Source organism: Myxocyprinus asiaticus, chromosome 5, assembly GCF_019703515.2.
Source record: "Myxocyprinus asiaticus isolate MX2 ecotype Aquarium Trade chromosome 5, UBuf_Myxa_2, whole genome shotgun sequence".
NCBI lineage: Eukaryota > Metazoa > Chordata > Actinopteri > Cypriniformes > Catostomidae > Myxocyprinus > Myxocyprinus asiaticus.
In genome coordinates this window covers 37,090,721-37,113,528 of record NC_059348.1, presented here as the reverse complement: position 1 = coordinate 37,113,528, position 22,808 = coordinate 37,090,721, and the positions used below count along the sequence as shown (strand labels likewise).

At 36.2% G+C, this 22,808-nt stretch overlaps 1 protein-coding gene across 5 annotated transcripts in view; it reads right to left on the bottom strand.

Annotated features, from left to right (window-relative positions):
• The window catches only part of LOC127441377 (astrotactin-1-like), a 502,716-nt gene that overhangs the window by 369,267 nt on the left and 110,641 nt on the right, over window positions 1-22,808 (bottom strand). For all 5 annotated transcript variants that reach the window (XM_051698730.1, XM_051698731.1, XM_051698728.1 and 2 more), the window contains exons 3-4: window positions 6,036-6,429; window positions 4,039-4,188 (exon numbers count right to left, since the gene is read on the bottom strand). In XM_051698730.1, the coding sequence (XP_051554690.1) occupies window positions 4,039-4,188; window positions 6,036-6,429 (544 nt within the window). The remainder of the gene's footprint in view (window positions 1-4,038; window positions 4,189-6,035; window positions 6,430-22,808) is intronic.

Genomic DNA, 22,808 nt, shown 5'->3' with positions numbered 1-22,808 from the left:
TATCTTCTGAAGCGATATGATAGGTGTGAGTGAGAAAGATATTTATATTTTAAGTCATTTTTTTCCCCCCTATAAATTCTCCTCCCTGCCCCAGAGATAGTGATATGTATGAAGAATGTGAATTGCCAAAAACAAAAGAAGTAAAAGTGAAAGTGGAGATTGATAGTAAAAAAGGACTTAAATATTGATCTGTTTTTCACCCAGACTTATCAAATCGCTTCTGAAGATTTGGATTTAACCACTGGAATCATATGGATTACTTTCATGCTGACTTAACAATCTGGTACCCATTCACTTGCATTGTTTGGACGTACAGTGTTAAAAAAGTATTCAAAAGTCTTTGTGTTCAGCAGAAGAAAAAAAAGTCATACACATCTTGGATGGCATGAGGGTGAGTAAACGATGAGAGCTTTTTCAATTTTGGGAGAACTATACTTTTAAGCTTGTATAAAAGAAAGAATTTTGAAAAAAAAAATACAAATAAATAAATACACTCTTCACCTTTAAGGCACTTCATTCACTGAAATATTACACGAAACAGTATATGCAAGAAATCATGGAAGATATAATAATCAAAGCTGGTCTATACACAAGAAGTGTGAATTCATGAAATGAAATGATGCAGTGAATGACATACAATGGCAATAGGCAAATAAAAAAGGGGAAAATATTTGCATCACATGCTCATATAATAGTGGATTTGACAACATCCAGCAATTGGAAATTGGTCAAAACCTCCACTTAAATTATATAAAATACATTAGAAATCACATAATTTCAAACATACATCACACATCGATGAACAGGAGGTAAGGAGTGCGATAACAGATGCACACCTCCTTGGGCTCTTTCTGATGTGCACAAAAGACACAATTTACCCGTCACAAAGCAAGACAAACACTCTCATTATGCAGAGTGAGAGGAAGAGATGCATGAGCGCACTGACCATGGATTAGATTGCCTCACAATGATGAGAAATAATGTTTGAATAACTCCATATTTACACTACGGTGTGGTTATCCATTAAGACGACGTCTTTTGTGGCGCGGTGGAGAATCAAGAAATTATCATTTATTAACACGGACTTCACGGAGTGACACTTGTGTTCACTTATTTTAAAACACATTTCTGTAGATTTATTTATTTATTATGTATTTATTTGTGCTCTTATAGCTTAGGAGACAACATGCAGAAGTGGGTAGAGTAGCCAAAAACTGTACTCAAGTTAAAGTACAATTACTTAAAAAAATAAAATAAAAAAATACTCAAGTAGAAGAAAAAGTACTGACATAAATAATTACTTGAGTAAGAGCAAGAAAGTATCCAATTAAAATAGTACTCAAGTAGTAACTCGTTACTTTCACAAATGACATAATGGACGTTAACTCCCCTATGTTCCATTACATAATACACATTTAACATGTATTACAGAATTATTATTATTATTATTATTAATGGAAATTATGTCATCATTTGCCAGCATGTTGTTCCAAACCCATATGACTTTCTTTCTTCCATGCAACACAATAAGGAGATATTAGACAGAATGTTTGCCTGAGTAACTATTTACTTTCAGTGAATGTGTTTTTTTCCTCTACATTTTGAAAGTGAATGGTGACAGAGACTGTCAGTCTGTAACATTCTGTCTAACATCTTTTGTGTTCCACAGAATACAGAAGGCCACAAGGGTTTGGAACAACATGAGGGTATGGAAATGATGACAGAATATTAAATTATGGCTGAGCTATCACTTTAAAGGGATAGTTCACCCAAAAATGAAAATTCTCTCATCATTTACTCACCCTCATGCCATCCCAGATATGCATGACTTCCTATCTTCTGCAGAACACAAATTAAGATTTTTAGAAGAATATTTCAGCTCTGTAGGTCAGTACAATGCAAGTGAAAGGGTGCCAACATTTTATGCTCTGAAAAGAGCATAAAGGCAGCCTTAAAGTAATCCATAAGACTCAAAAGTCAAATCCATATCTTCAGAAGTGATATGATAGGTGATAGGTCCATACAATGCAAGTGAATGGGTGTCAACATTTTGAAGCTCCAAAAATCACACAAGTCAGCATAAAAGTAATCCATAAGACTCCAGTGTTTAAATCAATGTCTTCAGAGAGATTTGATAGGTGTGGGTGAAAAACAGATCAATATTTATGTCAGTTTTTACTGTACATTCTCCTCCCTGCCCATTCAGGCTGCATTTTAACTTTCACATTCTTCTTCTTGTGTTTTTGGTGATTCACAGTCATGCATATGCCCCCTACTGGGCAGGGAAAAGAATTTCAAGCAAAAATGGACTTAAATATTGATTAGTTTCTCACCCACACCTATTATATCACTTCTGAATATATGGATTAAAACACTTGAGTTGTATGGATGTGCTTTTTGGAGTGTCAAAATTTTGGCACCCATTCACTTGTAATGTATGGACTTACGGAGCTGAAATTTTCTACTTAAAATGTGTGTTATACATCATAAATCATACATCTAGTAAATGATGAAAGGGTAAACTATTGGGTAAACTATTCCTTTGAGTGTTCTCTATTTGCAAAGGTATGAACGTTCTTTCCTTTTTCACGTGTGTTTTCCAAAACTGCATTTTGCAACGACGCACTTTTAGTGTAAGTGCTGAAATGTTACCATATAGTGATGCTCGTCATTATACTTGTATTATAGCTTGGAACATAACTTTACAAAACATAATTTACTGTACCTCACTTGGAAATGTTATTCTCTTAAATCAAGCTAATTCACTGCATAATTAAATATGTAGTTTTGTTTTTGTTTTACAATCTAACTTTTTTCACAATCTGCTTTTTTTTCATCAAATTACAAATTACACAAATACATCTGTGGGTTGAGGTGCAAGCACAGGGTCAGTGATAGATAGACAGTTTCCTTCTTAAATATAACATCTCCCTTCCCCCTTAATTTAATTTGTAATGCAAACATGCGACCACTGGTCCTCGTCCAGTGTTTTTGATTTATGTCGATTTTTTTTATTTTTATTTTATATATTTTTTTTTATTGATCCATTTTATGCCTTCATTTTAAATTATATAATTTTATATTATTATATGCAATATATAATAAAAATAGGTCTATGTATTTGATAAAAGCAGACCGATATAATTATAATCTATTTAAATACATTTAAAATTACATTAAACATTTATTTTTCATGGTCGCTACTACTGCCTAAAGTGTAAGAATGTCAACATTTAATATATTTAATTGTATTAAGTGTAATTTTGCACATGCCCCACAGGTGTCTGCCTAAGTTTATGTCATTATGATGCTCTTAAGCGCTTTAAGGTTACTCCACAGCACTCGTAAATCTGCGACCATTTCCAAGTACTCAAGTTATATTACTTTTGGGAAACAGCCCTTAATTCTGAGATGATTCGTATGATTGTTTCTGCAATCTTCTTAAGCTTACGGTGCTTTTGGGAAACGCAGCCCAGGTTGTTATAAACCTAAACTTTATTTAGTAATCGAGACAATTGAAATGACAATGGATAAAAATACAGAATGATGGAAAATTTACAACTCAGTCTGTTAAAATGATGTAAAATTATTATTTGTAGCACATCCTCAGATTGCATCAGCATTACAGATTGCTTTAAAATGCCTTAGCATTGTTATACATTCGTTGAATGAGGTTAGAATTTGTCCCTGACCACCTCTGACCACCATAGCTTATGTGGTCAAGAGCAATCTGATTGTGATCCAATCACCGAAAACACATTAAAGCTAGGCGTAAAAGAGCCTGCACAAAATATCACAAACACTTCAATAACACAAAAGTATATGATGTTTTTAATAATACTAATGCATGAGATATGCAATGAGATTTTGGTGTTCTAATGAGCCAAGTATAATACTGAAGAGCTAGATCTGAAGTCCGGACACAGTACGAGATGAGAGGAAATGAGTGGAGGACAAAATGCGGTGTGGGTATGATCACACCAATTGTTGATGGTTGAAATGAGATGTGTGTGCATGCAATAGGAGATCCAGACTCACCGTGCATTTTGCTGGACAGACGCTTTCGTTGGTTGGTGGAGGTGTTATGTGGGAGGAGTGTGTTTTGCTGGTGATTGCTGTTGACAGGACTGGTGGCTATGATGTTATCCTTGTACTTGCTCATTAGGGACAGTTTTGTACTGTCACTCCCTGATGGCACAAAGGTTACAATTAGGGATAAAGAGACAGATGGACAGAAAATAATAGCCCACTGTGGGTATGGAGAGACACTTTACATACTGTAAATGCTTGCAATTCAGAAGGTCAAGACTTTGCAAAGTATTGTCAGGGCATTGCTACACTGAGAGCCTTCACAGGCCAGCGATTCAGTACTGTATATGACATGCTGTCATTCACCACAACGGAATATTTCCATCCCCTGTAGTTTGTCTGCCCCTTTATAATGAGTAAATTGCACAACAAAGACAACCGGCCCTGCAGGGTTTTATTGTATTAGGCAAATTACTGTGACAGCATGAAATCACTCGTTTCCCACATAGCCTTTTAGGGGTATTTATAGTGAGCTATATTTCAAGGCAAACATAGACACAATTTTACATTTGATAAGGGGTGGCCATTCCAAATTCTATGTCTCCAATGCACACAGCCAATCTGGCAAATACTCAAGTCATGACTTGCATCTTCTGTATTCTTGAGCTATCTTGGTGAAATAAACAGGCAGTGGAATTTCAAGGCCAACAAGGTGCAAATGAATAGTTTACCACATGCATCTCACAGGTTACAGAATGTAAGAATAGATTTGGTATCACCTATGCATAAATGACATTCAAATGATTTTACATGAAAAACTTAATGAATTTAATGCCTGGGTACTGAACAGTTAATCTCAGAAATTAGAATGAATCAAAAACTGAATTGGGAGAGTGAATTAATTTTGTGAATGATTAAATAATGTTATTAAAATGATGAGGTTATTATCTAAAGTTTATTGCTCTTCTCAGTTTTTTTTTTTTTTTTTTTTTTTCTTTACCAGACTATTAGTCTATTCAAGAACAACTTTAATAAGGGCTGTCACAATGCCAAAACTTCTATAATCAATACCAGTGAAATTGCAATTCTCAATACCAATTTTAATACCAATACCAATACTAACAGGATATTGAACACAGTTCTTTTTTCAATGAAAATTTTAATATAAAAAAAATAAAATAATAAAAAAAAAAAAACCGAAGCAGCAGCTTGTTCTGCCTACTTTTCTGCATTTCTGCTATAGCTTCTGTACCACTAATACCTTTGAGGTTTGAAGCTCACTTTTAAAACTTGGCAGTGCATTACTGCAGGCATTGTTGGCTCTTCTATGACAAATTGCTTGTGGTGTTCCTCATGTGTAAGTTTCTTTGGATAAAATGTCTGCTAAATGGTTAAAGGCATAAAGTGCAGCTGCAGATCTGATATTTCTATACAAATCCTGTTATTTTTGTTTTGTTTTTTTCTCGTACAGACTACATTTATACATTAACTGTGTTTACATTTTGACAAAGAGGTGCATTTGACATTTACGCCCATAGCCGCATCATTGTGAATGTGCTTCACAGAGCACATCTGTGCAAATACATATATAAGCATTAGATAGCAGCTGACTGTCAGTCAAAAGGCATGCAGGTACTTAGTTGAGTCAGTACTTGGTATTACCAATACTGCAGAAATTTTGGGACTAAAGTAATGGTCATTTTGACATCCCTAACTACGAGTAAGCTGTTCGTAAGTTGATTTCTCTTAAAAAAAAAAAAAAAAAAAAAAAAGTGGCTGAGGTGCAATCAAAACTTTTTTTGTTAGTCCTTCCCAACATCACAAACTTGGCTAAACCAGTGGATTGAGTTTGGGGCAGGAACAATGGCAGTGTTGGGGAGGTTTTGGAAAACCTTTTTGAAGACAATTTGCTGATGCTAGAAGGAAATTACAAATTTCAACTTTATCTCAGATATCTACAAAGATTTTCATATGTCTGCACTGCAGTGTGTGGAAAGCTAACACACCTGGGGTGAGGTCCATGCCAGCTTTGTCATTGCACCCTTGAAGTGAGTCAAGTGTACGGGTCATCTGACTGGTGAAGTCCTCACCGCCGTTCATGCACTCCCGTTGCAGGTGGTGCCGCAGGTCAGTGATGTCATACTCATATCCATCCAGAATCGGTGTCTCGCGGATACTGAGAGTGTCGCTAGAGTTGTGGCCCTGTCCGCGGGAATTTCTCAAACTCTCCCGTGCCTGTCCACTCATCAGCACAGAGGGGATGTAATGAATCTCATTGGCTGACTCTGCACTTGCACACTTCTGCGGCTGAGGGACCCGGCGTCTTTTACACCAGCGTCTACGAGTATACAAGATCAACACCAAGCTAAGGATGGACAACAGAAGAGCAATCATGCCACCCTACAGAAAGAGAGAAAAAGGGTGGGAGAATAGAAAATGGAGCAATCAAAATGATTTAAAAAGAGAGTAAGAAAATAAAACTGCATATATACAACATTTATATGCATAGAAAGACAGTTAAAGGTTTTGTGTAAAATATACAGTATGTGTTATGTTAAAGTACTTAATCCCCACTTAACATGCAGAGACAATTATAAGTCATTTGTAGGTTTATTCTCACAAAAAGTGTAAACACTGTGGCACTTACAAAACTGCATTGTTTGTTTGAGGATCCTGACCTGCCCAGTATAGCAACATTGGCTAAACCAACGGCGTAAGTTAAGGGCGAGACTACTAAAGTCATTATTTTTGCAATCCTATTTGATGATGCTAATGATACAAAATTACACACTCCAACTTTAATTGTATTTTAAGTGTAAACCATAAAATACAATTTCTGTGTGTGTGTGTATATATATATATATATTTTTTTTTTTATTTTTATTTTTTTTTTTTTTTTTTATGAGATTGAAGATTGCATGTTGATTCTCTCAAATTATTTCATCCCAATTCCACCAAGGAATTTTCTGATTCACCTTAACAATCAGACATCCTACTATCGCATGAAATAATTTTAAAAAATTGCATAGCATGAATTATTTTTTAAAATTGCAGTGCATTTAGCAGCTAGTTGAACTGGATTGCATGTGGTGAATAAGAGTAAAGAGAATAAGAGAAATAAGAGCAAAAATGGTGTAACTTTAGTGAATTTGCCTCATTATGGGACTACTCTGAAACTCAAACCTAAGATCTAAGTATTGGTTTCCAGCATGCTCTCCCACTGTGCCTGCAATGGATTTGCAATACAAAACAATAATTAACAGCTAAAAAAAGCAAAGTGCAAAAATCCCTTAACAGTCTCATACACGTAGATGATATAAATTAGTAGGACCATGTTAACTAATGAGTATTAAAGTTCAAATAGCAACACTATAAATGATTGCTGCACAACAAACGTTAACTTTAATCTACTCTTTTTGTTTGTATATAGTTCCCTTACACTGAACCAAAATATGTGTATGTTTTAGAAAATGCTAAAACTGCCATAATTTGTTCTGTATAAATTACAAATTCTCACCACCTTCGAAGGTATTACTTCAGTTTTATGGTATTGCTTGATGTGTGCAATTACTGAAAAGACAACACAGTGGAAGAAAAAGGGGCCCAGAAAAAAAGAGATTTTATTATTAAAAAATGTTCAGAGCTGTAAAATCCTTTCACACAGGATGTTGTCCATCATAAGATCTAGCCACCTCCTAAAATTCATATGACTTTTTGTGAGATCAGGTTGGGATTGTGTGATAATCAAAGTAAAGCAAACTTAACAATTACTGATTTCAAAGAGGTAGATTCCTTAAAAGTTCTGCACAATAATTAACTGAATTTGTGTAGCTATGGTTGAAGAAAAAGTTGTAACACTGTTTTCTGTGCGATCCATAAATAAGATCATCAGTATGACATTTCAAACAAATTATTTGACCATATTGAAAATGTGATCATCAGTCATGATTTTAATAGCTGATTATGACTTTATAAATAATTATTTTTATCTCTATTACTCAGACCCTGCTATTTTATGATATCCGCACACTGACACATTTAAAAAAAAAAAAAAATAAAAATAAAAAAAAAAACTATACATTTTAATGCTTGTATTACAGACCCACCTACATATATACACTTATTCCAACAAGATCAGCTTGTGTGGTAGCTCACCTGATAGGGCCTTGGACATGGAGTCAGAGGACTGTGGTTCAAGTACAGCCATGAACTCAAGCTGACACGTGACATTACAGAGTCATAGAAGCAGCACAAATTGGTGTGTTTTGTTCAGAAAATGTGATTTTTCATTTTGCTTCTGCATTTTTAAACACTAATGGTTAGGTGTAGGCATTGATTTGGTAAGGATGACTTTTTTAAATGTCTCATTTATATTTTAAAACACTACTGGTTAGGCAAAGGTTTTATGTTAGGGAGTTATGTTTTAAAAACTCCCATCCATAATCAGGGTTGGGGAGTAACGGAATACATGCAACGGGATTACGTATTTAAAATACAAAATATTAGTAACTGCATTCCACTACAGTTATAATTTAAATCATTGGTAACTAGAATACAATTACATTCAAGAAGTATTTGAATTACTGATGAGATTACTTTGCATTTTATTGTCATTTGTTTCATTTAATATTTAGTCCTTTCAGATGGAAAACATTTATACATATAAATGATGTGATCCAAAGTGCATTTCAACAGCAGTGAAACACTTTCTTATGATGTGTTACATTCATACGAGCAGACAGAGAAGTAAGTTTGAAGTAAATTTTGGAGCAGAAGAAATAGAAATAAATCTTGTGTAAATTGTCAGCTTTACGTTAAGCTAAAATGCTATTTCTAGCCATTTTACATGCATGTTACCAGGCACGATTACATTTTTTTATCAAGAAAATTCATGTTGGATCATAATTTCTTTTTTTCTAGTAAGACCTTTGATATTAGGGCAAAAATCGTATTCTTGATAATAATTTTTGTATTGGTTTCCTGTAAAAATATCTAAAAATCCTTAAAATGATCAGTTTGATTGCATATGATATTTAAGGTTTTCAGAGAATGTATTTTTAACATGTGTATTTTGTCTTACTGTACTGGCAGAGTTTTTATAGTCAAAACAATTGAAAAAATCTACCAGTACAGAAGTAATAATCCAAAGTATTTAGAATAAGTTACTGACCTTGAGTAATCTAACGGCATCCGTTACAAATTACATTTTACAGCATGTATTCTGTAATCTGTAGTGGAAAACATTTAAAAAGTAACCCTCCCAACCCTGTCTATAATTCTCCTTTAAACCTCGTCTGAATACGACACAATTTTACTCACTTTTGGCACCCCCAGCTGGACATTTCACTGGAAACCTGCAGCATGTTATACAGCACAAAAATTTGCAAAAATGTTGTCATGTTCACGGAAACTCAATGAGATCAGGCTGGCTTTGGCATTAACCTACAGATCACAGATCTGGCTTGTTACCTCAAGCCATTGAGATTATAATCTACACGTGGCGCTAAATACTGCTGGAAGAAAACCATACCAAGACTGTGGTCACAATCAGCACCAGATTCAACAGATAATTAGTTTTATGTAATTTGATTTCCTTTGGGTGTATCACTTTGAATTAGCCGAACAAGCAAAATATAACTGTGAATGCTGCAAATTACAGACTGTTTAAAATGAGACCAGATGGGATATCTCTTCATGAAAACTGAACAAAACATCATAGTCTAGCAGCATAAGGAGCTGTAATTAAATTAGCTCAAGTATCGAAATGATGGTATAATAGGTTTATCAAACTTGCTACAGAGGGGAATAGTGTGTCATTTAGCAACAAAGTATACCTTAGGAAATGGAATAATTGTATGAAATGTAACAATGTGATAACTGAGCTAAAGAAGTAAAACTAACATATGGTGTGATCTAAATCATAAATATTATGTGCCATGTGGTTTATGCCTGTGAGGTAATTATGTATGTATCTAATCCTGACAAGGTTTGGGCATTACAATATTTCAGGATAAGAACAAAAAGAGCTGTGTAGCAGTGTACCAAATAATTCATGCATTGTTAATATCCCCCATATAAAATGTAAAACTCTGGAGCTACTTAAACCATCTGTTTAGGAGACTGGCTGAGCACTCTGAAGACATTTTACATGAGGAAGTCAGCAATTATGGGTACATGCAAGGATCTATGGAAATTGACTTCACATATTCTTAAAGGTATGTGCTTCTCTCAGGTGTGCAAGCAAAGTATTTTTCTAAGAATAAACAGAATTTTGTTAAAATTTTATAAATAATAAGTGATGTCCCAAACTGTCCCTTTACTGGAGATGTATTTAATAATATTTAATTAAAAGGTTAGTGTTTTATCCAAAAACACAAAAGGACTGTTTGCTTCTTATGAAAAAAACAAAAACAAAAAAAACAACAAAAAAAACAAAAACAAAAAAACAAATCTGAACACACAACACTTTAATTAATATTTATTTAATCAACATTGCTTCATTTTATTTATGAAATTCACTGTCTTCATCAAGTAAGATGGTTATTTAAACTGACCTTTGATTTTATTTATTTATTTTTTGTAATTCTAGCAGTTTAGCCTTTTTTGTTGTTGTTGTAAATGAAGTCAACAGGAATGCATATTTTTATTCTTTTATACTCTACCCCCTAAACCAAACCCCAACCCTAAACCTAACTATCAGTGTGGTAAAAATGTAATTTTAGAGCGAACATGTAACCTGCAAATCATGCTCATCTTTGTTTATCTAAATGCGATTACTTCCTAGTTCCCATGGGACCAGAAGCCCTGTATCAGATGTTGCTCACACTATGCATTCAGTAGCACCAGAGGGAAAGGTAATCACATTTGAATTGATGTAAAAATGTGTGATGGGGGATTAAGCTTGTCAGTACTTCAGCAGTATGGGGTTGTTTTACGGAAGGCAACATGTCGATTTCTTTTGTGATCATGCTGATATAGACCATCACATGCAAACATTTATTAAACTATTTCAGTCAGGACCACTTCCGTCAAATGAATAGGCTACTTGATTTGAATACTTAAATTAATACTTTATTCACTTATAGTCAATTAAAGCAACCTGTTGGTATTGGTGGTATGGTTATGTACTGGGCAAACTCTCCGCCCATCCATGCTGCCATGCTTGGACAAAGAAGGGAGTGTAGCTGGGAAGAAAAAAAAAACTCCCAGGGTAACAGAACATCAGAATTATTACTTCTTTTTTTTCTCTCCATTTTTTAAACATTCTGACAGTGGAACATGGTACAATACTTCACTGCATAATAGATTTAATGGACACTTAAATAACTTTACTCACATGACCTGCTGAACTAACATTACTGTATGCTTGATTTCAGACAATCAAATTCTAGGATGCAAATCACCCTCTATCTTTAATGTGTAGAAATACATTTTAAGAAAGAAATTACTAAATTGCTGTGGTGTGATTAGATGCACTGCAATGGTTTGAACAGTTGTTAAAAGCTATTTCATGCTTTCTTTTGTACAACGGTCAAATGAATATGATTAGTATTCTGTGGAACAATCCAAAGACAAAATCTCTTCAAGATTTTTGGATAGTGGAACTGTAAGGGTGACAAGTTCCTTTATGATAAATCACCTTCGGCTCCAGCTATAAAATCAATGTGAAACCTGCGTCACTCCCTTTTGTATCAGAATCTCATTGAATTTCATCCCTCTGAAAGTTTGATGCTGATAAATAATTGTGAAAAGTCTTGTTTTGCTTGTTTGTTTTAGTGTAGGAGTGTGTGATGTGAGTCCAAGGGTCTGCACTGATATTAATGATTTGGTCATCGCAGGACAGTTTTCCAGATGGCCCTTATCTGATCTAGAAGGCGTTTGTGGAATAAATGAGAGAGGAAAGAGGAAATGCCCTTTCCGTTCAAGGGTGCGTGTGGGCATAAAACAAGGTATTATCAAGCACTTAAACTCTAAGTGCTTGTAGCAAAGGAGAGCCCACAGGAATAAAAGGGATTTAGTGAACTGGCCATGACTCCTTTATTTTATTGTCTTATTTATTTTGCTTCCTCTGTTCAAATGCTATTTGGTGCCAATCAGCCTACATCTTTGGCATATCATCCAGGGACACGGACGGACACACACACACACACACACACACACACACACACACATAAACAAACAAACAAATCAATCAATAAATACAAATAAAATCACGACAACAAAAAAATAAAATAAATAAATAACATATCACATACACTATATTGCCAAAAGTATTCGCTCATCTGCCTTTAGACGCATATGAACTTAAGTGACATCCCATTCTTAATCCATAGGGTTTAATATGACGTCGGCCCACCCTTTGCAGCTATAACAGCTTCAACTCTTCTGGGAAGGCTTTCCACAAGGTTTAGGAGTGTGTTTATGGGAATTTTTGACCATTCTTCCAGAAGCGCATTTGTGAGGTCAGACACTGATGTTGGACGAGAAGGCCTGGCTCGCAGTCTTCGCTCTAATTCATCCCAAAGGTGCTCTATCGGGTTGAGGTCAGGACTCTGTGCAGGCCAGTCAAGTTCTTCCACACCAAACTCGCTCATCCATGTCTTTATGGACCTTGCTTTGTGCACTGGTGTGCAGTCATGTTGGAACAGGAAGGGGCCATCCCCAAACTGTTCCCACAATGTTGGGAGCATGGAATTGTCCAAAATCTCTTGGTATGCTGAAGCATTCAGTGTTCCTTTCACTGGAACTAAGGGGCCAAGCCCAGCTCCTGAAAAACAACCCCACACCATAATCCCCCTCCACCAAACTTCACAGTTGGCACAATGCAGTCAGACAAGTACCGTTCTCCTGGCAACCGCCAAACCCAGACTCGTCCATCAGATTGCCAGATGGAGAAGCGTGATTCGTCACTCCAGAGAACGCGTCTCCACTGCTCTAGAGTCCAGTGGCGGCGTGCTTTACACCACTGCATCCGACGCTTTGCATTGCACTTGGTGATGTATGGCTTGGATGCAGCTGCTCAGCCATGGAAACCCATTCCATGAAGTTCTCTACGCACTGTTCTTGAGCTAATCTGAAGGCCACATGAACTTTGGAGGTCTGTAGCGATTGACTCTGCAGAAAGTTGGCGACCTCTGCGCACTATGCGCCTCAGCATCCACTGACCCTGCTCTGTCATTTTACGTGGCCTACCACTTCTTGGCTGAGTTGCTGTCATTCCCAATCGCTTCCACTTTCTTAAAATACCACTGACAGCTGACTGTGGAATATTTAGTAGCGAGGAAATTTCACGACTGGACTTGTTGCACAGGTGGCATCCTATCACAGTACCACGCTGGAATTCACTGTGCTCCTGAGAGTGGCCCATTCTTTCACAAATGTTTGTAGAAGCAGTCTGCATGCCTAGGTGCTTCATTTTATACACCTGTGGCCATGGAAGTGATTGGAATACCTGAATTCAATTATTTGGATGGGTGAGCGAATACTTTTGGCAATATAGTGTAGCATTTACTCATTTACCCCAATTGAAAACTTAATTTCAAAATGACTTATGTTTTGCATGTATATCACTGGGGTCTAAATAGAACATAAGGATTAAAACTTGACATGGCCATGTTGAGAAATTTAAAAATAAAGATATCACTTAATTTTTATGTACACTTGATTCCATTACAGCTTTCTGTGCAACACTGCTTCATTAAAGACGACCATACACTTTAAAAGTGTACCCAAGGGAGGAAGTGCATTTAAGAGTTTGCATATGTATTGCTTAATATTCATAGAATTTTCACCTTAATGTTCATTTAAACTGCACTATAAAATACCCACCTCCCAGAGCTTTGGACTGCAGTATAGCCTGAAATAAGTATACCAGGAGCATCAACCTTGTTGCTACCTCAGAGATTCATATTTCACTGCTTTTAACATTGCTTGCCCCTCTTTCCAACACTCTTAGCCATCGGTTACATTCATGTTGCCTAGGGCCCTTGGGAGGGTGCTCAACGCAAAGATATATCACTTTCCTCTTATGACTGCTAACAGGGCAGAAACTCATATTTCCAGCAGGTCTGTTTTATAAATGGATTTGAGTTTTCACAATGTTTACACCTCCACATCCCGGCCCTTGCCTTGCAGGTGCCTACTAGAAAAGGATGCTTGAGAACGGACTGGGAAAACAAGAGCACGTAATGCGCAAAACTGTTTCAGAAAGGTCAGCGTTTTGGGAGTTAATGCAGCTGGTAAGCACAGGAAGCCAGCAAGACCCTTCAAATATCCACTATCATTCAAAGTAAAAAAAAAAAAAAAAAAAAAAAAAAAACACATATTAGTATGGAGGTAAGAAGTACCATGGCTTAATTTGCAAAGCAGCAGAACACATTGTCAGTCCTGTTTTGGAGTGCTAAATATGGTTACGTTCACAGTCGCATCCAGTTTGGTTATAAACGAGACTGATAACATCATTTTATTAACAAAGTAACTTCCAGAACTCAAACCCACATTTTAAGAGTGAGTAACATGTAGCTACTATATGAATGGAACTCAGTGCGACAATGAGACCTCTGCACTACAAACATGCTTGTCTCATTTTTGTTTCATTTTTTTTTTTTTTTCATGTGGGGCTCACATAAGTCACAGAAATGTACTGTAGATATGAGCAGTTTGTCATTTGAAAATTTTAAATCTAGTCACTTTCTTCCAAAGAGCTCTTCTTATTAGTTTTGTGATTTTGGCACCACCCAAATGCTGTGTTTTGCACTTTAACAAAAAAACAAAAAACAAAAAAAAACATTCAAGGCATCTGTCATTTAATTAAGATTAAGATGAACGTTACTATAGTTACATTTTTGCAAACTGACTTTTACGTACCGAATACTACATTTCATCACAGTTTCCTGGTGAAATTAAAACTAGAGGCTTTACAACAACTGCACGTTTTATTCACTTTCACACAAATAATGACTACAGTGTGTGATTATAACTTTATAAAAACTTATTTTTCACACTATTACGCACACACTGCTATGTTATGATATCAAAACACATTTATTATAATGCAATTTGAAAAATGACACATTTTAATGCTTGTATTAAAGACTCGCCTACATCTACACACTTATTTCAATATGAATAGCTTCTGTGGTAGCTCACCTGGTAGAGTTTTTGACTTTGGATACAGAAGACCGCAGTTCAATACCAGTCAAGGACGCAAGCTGAGACGTGAGACGGTAGTCATTGATTCAGAAAATGTGCTTTTCATTTCTCATTTTGTTTTCGGACACTATCGGTTAGGTTTATGTGTTGGTTAAGGGTAAGGATTCTCTGTTTTGTGTCTACCTCTCATTATTTGATCACTATTGGTTAGATTTAGGTAAAACTTTTAGGTTAGGGATATATGTTTTACTCATTAAAACTTACATCTACTGTTTACCTTAAAAACCTTGTCTGATTATATTTAATTAGCTTTTGGTGCACCCCGCTGGACATATCACTGGGAAACTGCAGCCAAACATATACCAAGGCACACAATTTTGTTTTGCTAAAACGATGCCATGGTCACGTAATGTTTATGAGACCAAGCTGACCTTTTACCTCACAGGATGTTTGTAAGGAAACTATTTAACTGGCTGTTAGCCAATGTAAAAACAATTGATTTCTGCTTTATTGCTTCAGCCCCTCTTCATATCCAATTCCTTAATGCCACCCTGGCAGTTAACTCTGAAATACTATCTTTTATGATTCCAAGAAGAGTGGGAAATTATACATATGTGATCCATTAGAAAGACAGAGTAGTACTTTTTACCAAGAGCTACAGCAGCACAAAGTGTGATGTGCCATTGTAAGGGCAGGGTTGGGAGGGTTACTTCTGAAATGTATTCCACTACAGATTACAGAATACATGCTGTAAAATGTAATTTGTAACGTATTCCGTTAGATTACTCAAGGTTAGTAACGTATTCTAAATACTGTGGATTACTTCTTCAGCACTGGTAGATTTTTTCAATTGTTTTGACTATAAAAACTCTGCCAGTACAGTAAGACAAAATACACATGTTAAAAATATATGCTCTGAAAAACCTAAATATCTTATGCAGTGTTGTTTCTAAAACAAGATCAATCAAACTGATCTTGTTTTAAGGATTTTTAGATATTTTTACAGGAAAACAATAAAAAAAATTAGCATCAAGAATATGATTTTTGCCCTAATATCAAAGGTCTTTCTAGAAAATAAGAAATTAAGATCCAACGTGAATTTTCTTGATAAAAAAAAAATATGATCATGCCTGGTAACATGTGCAAGTAAAAGATTTATTTCTATTTCTTCTGCTCCAAACTTACTTCAAACTTCTCTGTCTGCTCGTATGAATGTAACACGTCATAAGAAAGTGTTTCACTGCTGTTCAAATGCACTTTGGATGGCATCATTAATATGTATACATTTTTCCATCTGAAAGGACTAAATATGACAATTAAATGACAATAAAATGCAAAGTAATCTCTTCAGTAATCAAAATACTTTTTGAATGTAACTGTACTCTAATTACCAATGATTTAAATTGTAACTGTAGTGGAATACAGTTACTAATATTTTGTATTTTAAACACATAATCCCGTTACATGTATTCCATTACTCCCCAACCCTGTGTAAGGGCTATGGAGAAAAAAAAAAAAAAGAAGATTTTAATCGCATCGTAAAGTCTGGATTTATTAGTTCATACCAACACAAAAAGATTGTCTGAGACATTAATCCAAGGGCCAGATTACTGCCTGAGCAATAAGGGAAGAAAACTTAAAGAATGAGTCTCAACTCAAGAGTTCACTAGTGCATTTTTGTTTAAAACTGAATCTGGAAGATTAATATTGAATCTTTTATGACAGACAAAGGAACCCATAATATTTATAGTGATGAAATCATACTGTAAGACTGCATAATCAAATAACACAGGAAGCTGAGTATCTTTAAGGATGCATTAGTTCAATCAATACTGTAATTGTGTTACTCATATCTCTCTACTGCCATTCAGTGGAGAAAGTCTATGGCTTATCATCACACTGAGAGAGTATGCAAGTTCACCTCTACAAAGGGAGGTTTTCTCAAGAAATGTTGGGGGAAAACACTTTTTAATCAATGAATTTCACAACTAAGTCTCAAAGAATGAATGCTACTATAACTACATTTTTGCAAACTGACTTTTACGTGCCATGTTCTACGTTTCAGCCAAAGTTTCCTGGTTTAATTAACACTAAATGCGCTACAACAACTGTGCGTTTTATGTACTTTCACACAAATCATGACTACAATGGCTTATTATGACTTTTAAACTATTATTTTTCCCACTATTAATCACAAACTGCTATTTTATGATATAGAATCACTTTTACTATAACACATCATTTTAAAAGAGATACATTTTAATGCTTGTATTACAGACCCACCTACATTAATACACTTATTCCAATGTGATTAGCTTCCATGGTATCTCACTTCATAGAGTGTTGGACCTTGGATTTAGAAGACTGAGATTTGAAACCAGTCAATCACAAAAGCTGACACATAAGATGAAAATGTCATAGAAATTACACAAAATGTCGTGGTTGCTTCAGAACATGTGCTTTTTTATGTTGCATTTACTTTTAAGTTAGGTTTAGATGTTGGTTTAGGGTTAGGATGTCTGACAATTTGCTACCTTTGTTACTTATATTTTTACACTTGACTAACACACAGCCAAATCTATATTTGAAAGCATAGTTGATGCATGATTTCGTTCTTGGAACATTTGTTAGGAGCATACCAAGGGCACTGCTTTACATTACACACTTTAAACGCACATTTGAGTGGTTTTTATAATGCAATGTCAGTTCAACATTAGCATTCCTGTTTACTCAGGATTGTATTTGTTAACACAAGAGTTACATTTAAGGGACTGACATGACCTCTGAATCCTTGGCCTGGCAGTTTTGGACAGCTTTCTGGATCTCTCCTATTCAGCTATGAGTGAGGAATTGCACAGTATGTGTCTTAGCTCTGATGTTTTGTTTACCTCTCATTTGTTTTCAGGACACTATTAGTTAGGTTTAGGTTAAAGTTTTAGGTTAGGGAGGTATGTTTTACTCATTAAAACCTCCATCAAATATTCACCTTATAATAACCTTGTCTGATTACAACACCCTTTGACTCTCTTTTGGCACCCCCCGCAGGACAATTCACTGGGAAACTGCAGCAAAATGTGTAATGAAGCATTTAATTGTGTTTTGCCTGGTCTCATGAACATTACGTGACCGTGGCAACATTTTTGCAAAACAAAATCAAATGCTTCAATGCAACACAGGTGTGACCTTAAGGAGCCATATTTACCTGATCTGACCCTCAACATTACTTTCTGTGAACATAACGTAGTCAAGGTGATTCATCACATCAAATAATATTATTTGACTTGAATATTTTTTGTAACTTAAAGGTTTAATAACAAAAAAAAAAAAAAAACGAGTAATAACGTACGCAGATTGGTTTGCGAACTGGTTTGACTGATTCATTGAAAAGAACTGAAAATAAATAAATAAATAATTCACTGACAAAATTGAACATCACAATGCGAGCAAGTGTTACTCTACCCAAAAACAATATTTAGCTAATTAAATATTTTGGAGCAGAGAATAACTAGAAAATTTTCAATGATATTATGGAAAATTTCAATGACTTTTAAATTTGAATTAATTTCCATGACTTTTCCAGGCATGGACTACCCAATTTTTAAATTCTCTGATCCTTCCAGGTTTTCCATGACCGTGGGAAGGTATCCCTGTAATGTAAAAAGAAACTAAGTCTACTCAAAACTGCCCAAAAGCTATTCATTAAACAGATTATTCTTCTGATCTAACAATAGAATGACAAACATAAGTCTAAACAGAGACAAATACATTGTCTATTTTAAGTATGTAATAATTTGTCATCTTATTTCCCAGGTGTGGTTGTTTTTATTCATTGTTGCTCTTATATATATATATATATATATATATATATATATATATATATATATATATATATATATATATAAAATAAATAAAATAAAAAATAAAATAAAAAAATCACATCTACCATTGTGCTAAATCCAGGACAAAATACCATCTGTTTCTGTTGCCATTTTGAGGATAGTTGTCAGGTGTTGTGATATAGATGCAATGAGCACTATGTTGCAAAAGTTGCCTGTCTTTCCACCCAGCATGTGCAAATCACTGCAAGGGCATGGAGCAGCTGAGCCAGCCATCCGCAGAGAGTTAAACCACCAGGGAACAAGCTTCAGGCTGGCAAATGGTAGAAACGGGGGTCAGGAGCAGCCTATGGATGTGCAGGCTTGCTGAGTAGAGCAAATTGCAACTTGTAAAATGGTCAGCTGAATGGAGGGAAGATGCACCTTGAAAATCTCTCCGATGGGAATGCAGCCACCTCTGAGAGGCTATTAGTGGGAAGAGCATGAACAACAAGGTAGGAGGATAGCTCACTAAATATCAAAGGTCCATCAGATCAATGGGGGTTAGGGAGTAGTTTGGGTTAAGGAGTAGGATTAATAAAATATGCATTTATGTTCTGTGTATTACTTCATTTACAACTAAAAATGCAACTCACTTTTGTGGTCAATTTGTGGACAACCTGTGGTCATTTCACCTCAACAACACTTCCAGCTTCAGTCACTGGGAGCAGTGGTTCGAATTTTGGTAAGCACAGACTGATTTCAGCAGCAGAATGTTTGACCTCCTGTCACCAAATTCACTTTGTGATCTTTCTGTTTAGATATAGTATTTTAGGGCTAGCAAAATTAATACATTAAATTATACCATTTAAATATGTTTAGCGCAATTACATTTCTCAGGGTTGTCTAGTGTAATAACTATACTGCCATTTTTATGTTTTATGAATGTGAGGATTTCCAATTTTATAATATACTCTATATCAGAAAACAAAGCAAAAAAAATAAATAAAAATAATTTGTGGTCAATTTTATTTTATTTTAGTCAGTTATGAAGTCATGAAAATGTATTTTATTTGGATTACAGCTTTTCCAGTTTTTTTTTATTTATTTATTTTTTTTCACTCAAGAAATATTTTTATTTAGTTTTCGGGGGTTTTTTTGTTTTGTTTTGTTTTTTGTTAACAATAATAGCACTGCCTCCAAGTGGCTGTGGTATGTGGGATTTTATTGTAGGTGAGCAACGGTAATTGGTTCATTTGTGAAGGCCCACCTGCATTTGAGAACTTCAAACGCAATTTCTCAACTATTGCAGATGCCTATGACAGCAGCATTAAGGGAGAGTGGTCACTCTTGACAGCCTGGGTAAGCAAACCACTACTGTTTTTAATAGGTTACACATCAAAGAGCAGAAAAAAATAAGCTGTAATGGAATATCATTTTCAATTTACAATGTGGCCTTTGTGAAAGCAGCTGGAGAAACAAGTCTGAGGAAAAGATGGTAAAAGAAAGGAGAAAAATGCCCCATCATATCATAATGAGAGCACAGCAGGCCTTTCATCAAGGCACATTTGATGAGCACTTATCCATCCAAAAGCACTAAACTATATCACGGTGAGACTGCAAGCCTGGCATTGAAGGGTCACTGCCGCACCACTGAGCTAAGCAAAAGCCCCAGCTGGCCCAAGGGCTGTCGTATATGGCCGACAATAGACATGGACTGGTGACAGGTGTCTACACTGGCGGCTCGGTCTCTTTGGGACTGGCATCACAGCAAAGCACTCAAGGAAGTGACATGATTTTAGGTGGGCACTAGGTTTAAGAGCTTGCCCTCCGGCCGAGACTCAAGCTGGAGTCAGGAGGGTATGCAGCATAGGTACAGTACCATCTGTCACAGAGGCTGGCTGCCTCACTACAAACAAAACTTTCTCTCTCTACCGACTTGAAATAACAGTCTCGGCTCTGCAAATATCCTTAAAACAAGATAAGTTTGAGAAGTTTGCAGGTTAAGACATGGATTTTCTTTTCTTTTCTTTTTTGTTCAGATAACACATATTTAGTTAAAAGTGCACTCAGTAATGTTTTTTGCTAATTGCTAAACTCTTTTCTTTGCTAATTGCTAAGAAAGAAATAATCATAGTTGATTGGTATTTTTGACAAATGTGTTTAAAATGGTGTACACCCACAAGATGAAGACTCTAGTCATATAAGTCATAGAGAAAAAAGCTTCTTTATTCTACATACTGGTGCTTGGTGCACAATTATGAGCTCTGCCATGTTGAGATTATATGACCAGACGAATGTGACTTTTTTCACAACAATCCCCTGTAACTGGATGCTTTCACTTGCAAAATATATTCATCATGGCTGATTGCAAATAGTGCATTTCTACACTGGCAATGGAAACTTTTGTTTTTGTATGGTGTCACATTTACACCACTAGTTGTCTGCTCAACATAAACATGGATATTATTGAGAGTACCTTTAAGTTTATTTCCCTTTCGTGGAACTCAAGCTGCGTATGAATGCTATGGTGTCACGTGGTCTGAAGTCCTTATACAATCACAACAATATATTGGCTGATGGCACTTATGAGGGTGACGTCACAGGCTCCATAAAGGCACGCGCTTTCATGCCAGAGTCAGATTTTCTGTTCTTCAGTGCACGAATTGTCTAAGCCCGTGTTTGTTTCTAGCGACTCACGTCGAAGCAAGGATTATTTTTCTCCCTTTTAAGTGGAAAACACGCAAGGACATCGTTGAGACAGTGTAAATTTTCAGAGCAATTTCAATGTGGTTTTTCTGAACATTACAAGAGACCGACAAGGACAATGGCGCTTTGTCAAGGCTCGCAATTTCTCACCACGTGGCATAATCCCCACTTGTTCCAGTTCTACACCCTCCAGATTTGGAGCTCCGTGTGCTGGAGCCTTTTGTGATTTCGACTTTGTGTCTGAGTAGATAGGAGTGCGAACGGACACCAGAATCCTCCTCGTGTTTGTTGCCCTCCCCCTGAGCGAAAGCATGAGTCTTGTCGGACATGCCCCGAGGCCTAGCTCGGCAGCCATTTTCTGATGAACAACGAGTTCAACGCAAGAGACCATGCGCGTCATGAGCCATCGCCATTAAAAAACGCTGTATGAGAGAATTCGTTGTTGAATGGTAAGCAAACAAAATGGGCCCCTTTGTCCCTGTTGTCTTTTACTGTGTCGTTCTGGGAGAATGCACATGAATAAGGCAATGGAGGAGCGGCCTCGGCCTTTCTCTCTCTTCCCTCTTTGTTCGAATCACTGCACACGGCAGAGTGGATCCTGCATGGACCGGTGAGCCCGGCCGCAGTGCGAGGGGGCTGGAATAAGAGAATATTCCCCAACTGAGTGATGGCGAACCAACGCACGGACTGCTTCGTCGGTGCCATTATTCTGTCGGGATTCTATCAGGAGATGCGAGGTACTTTATCTAATTTTTTCGTTCGCCCGTTCGGGTGTTCTAGTTTCGTTCGGGTATTCTAGTGAGAGAAGAGTTTTACCTCACCTCCATGACCAAGGGTCTCGGGACACGTGTAATATAATTCAATGTACAATAAAAATAAGTCTACACACGAGCCTGAGAGGCTTGCTGTGTAACGAAGGGTGAGCTCCCATTCAGTGAAAGAAATTTGACCATATAAACTTATCCATTTTCCCCGTTTGCCCTTCAGTCAGTATCGGGATGATTTCGCCATTGTACATGCATCGAAAGCCCGACAACCAGAATATAGTTCAATTTCCCCCTGCAGCTTGCACTGAGGAGCGAACATTAAGAGATCGCATCCCAA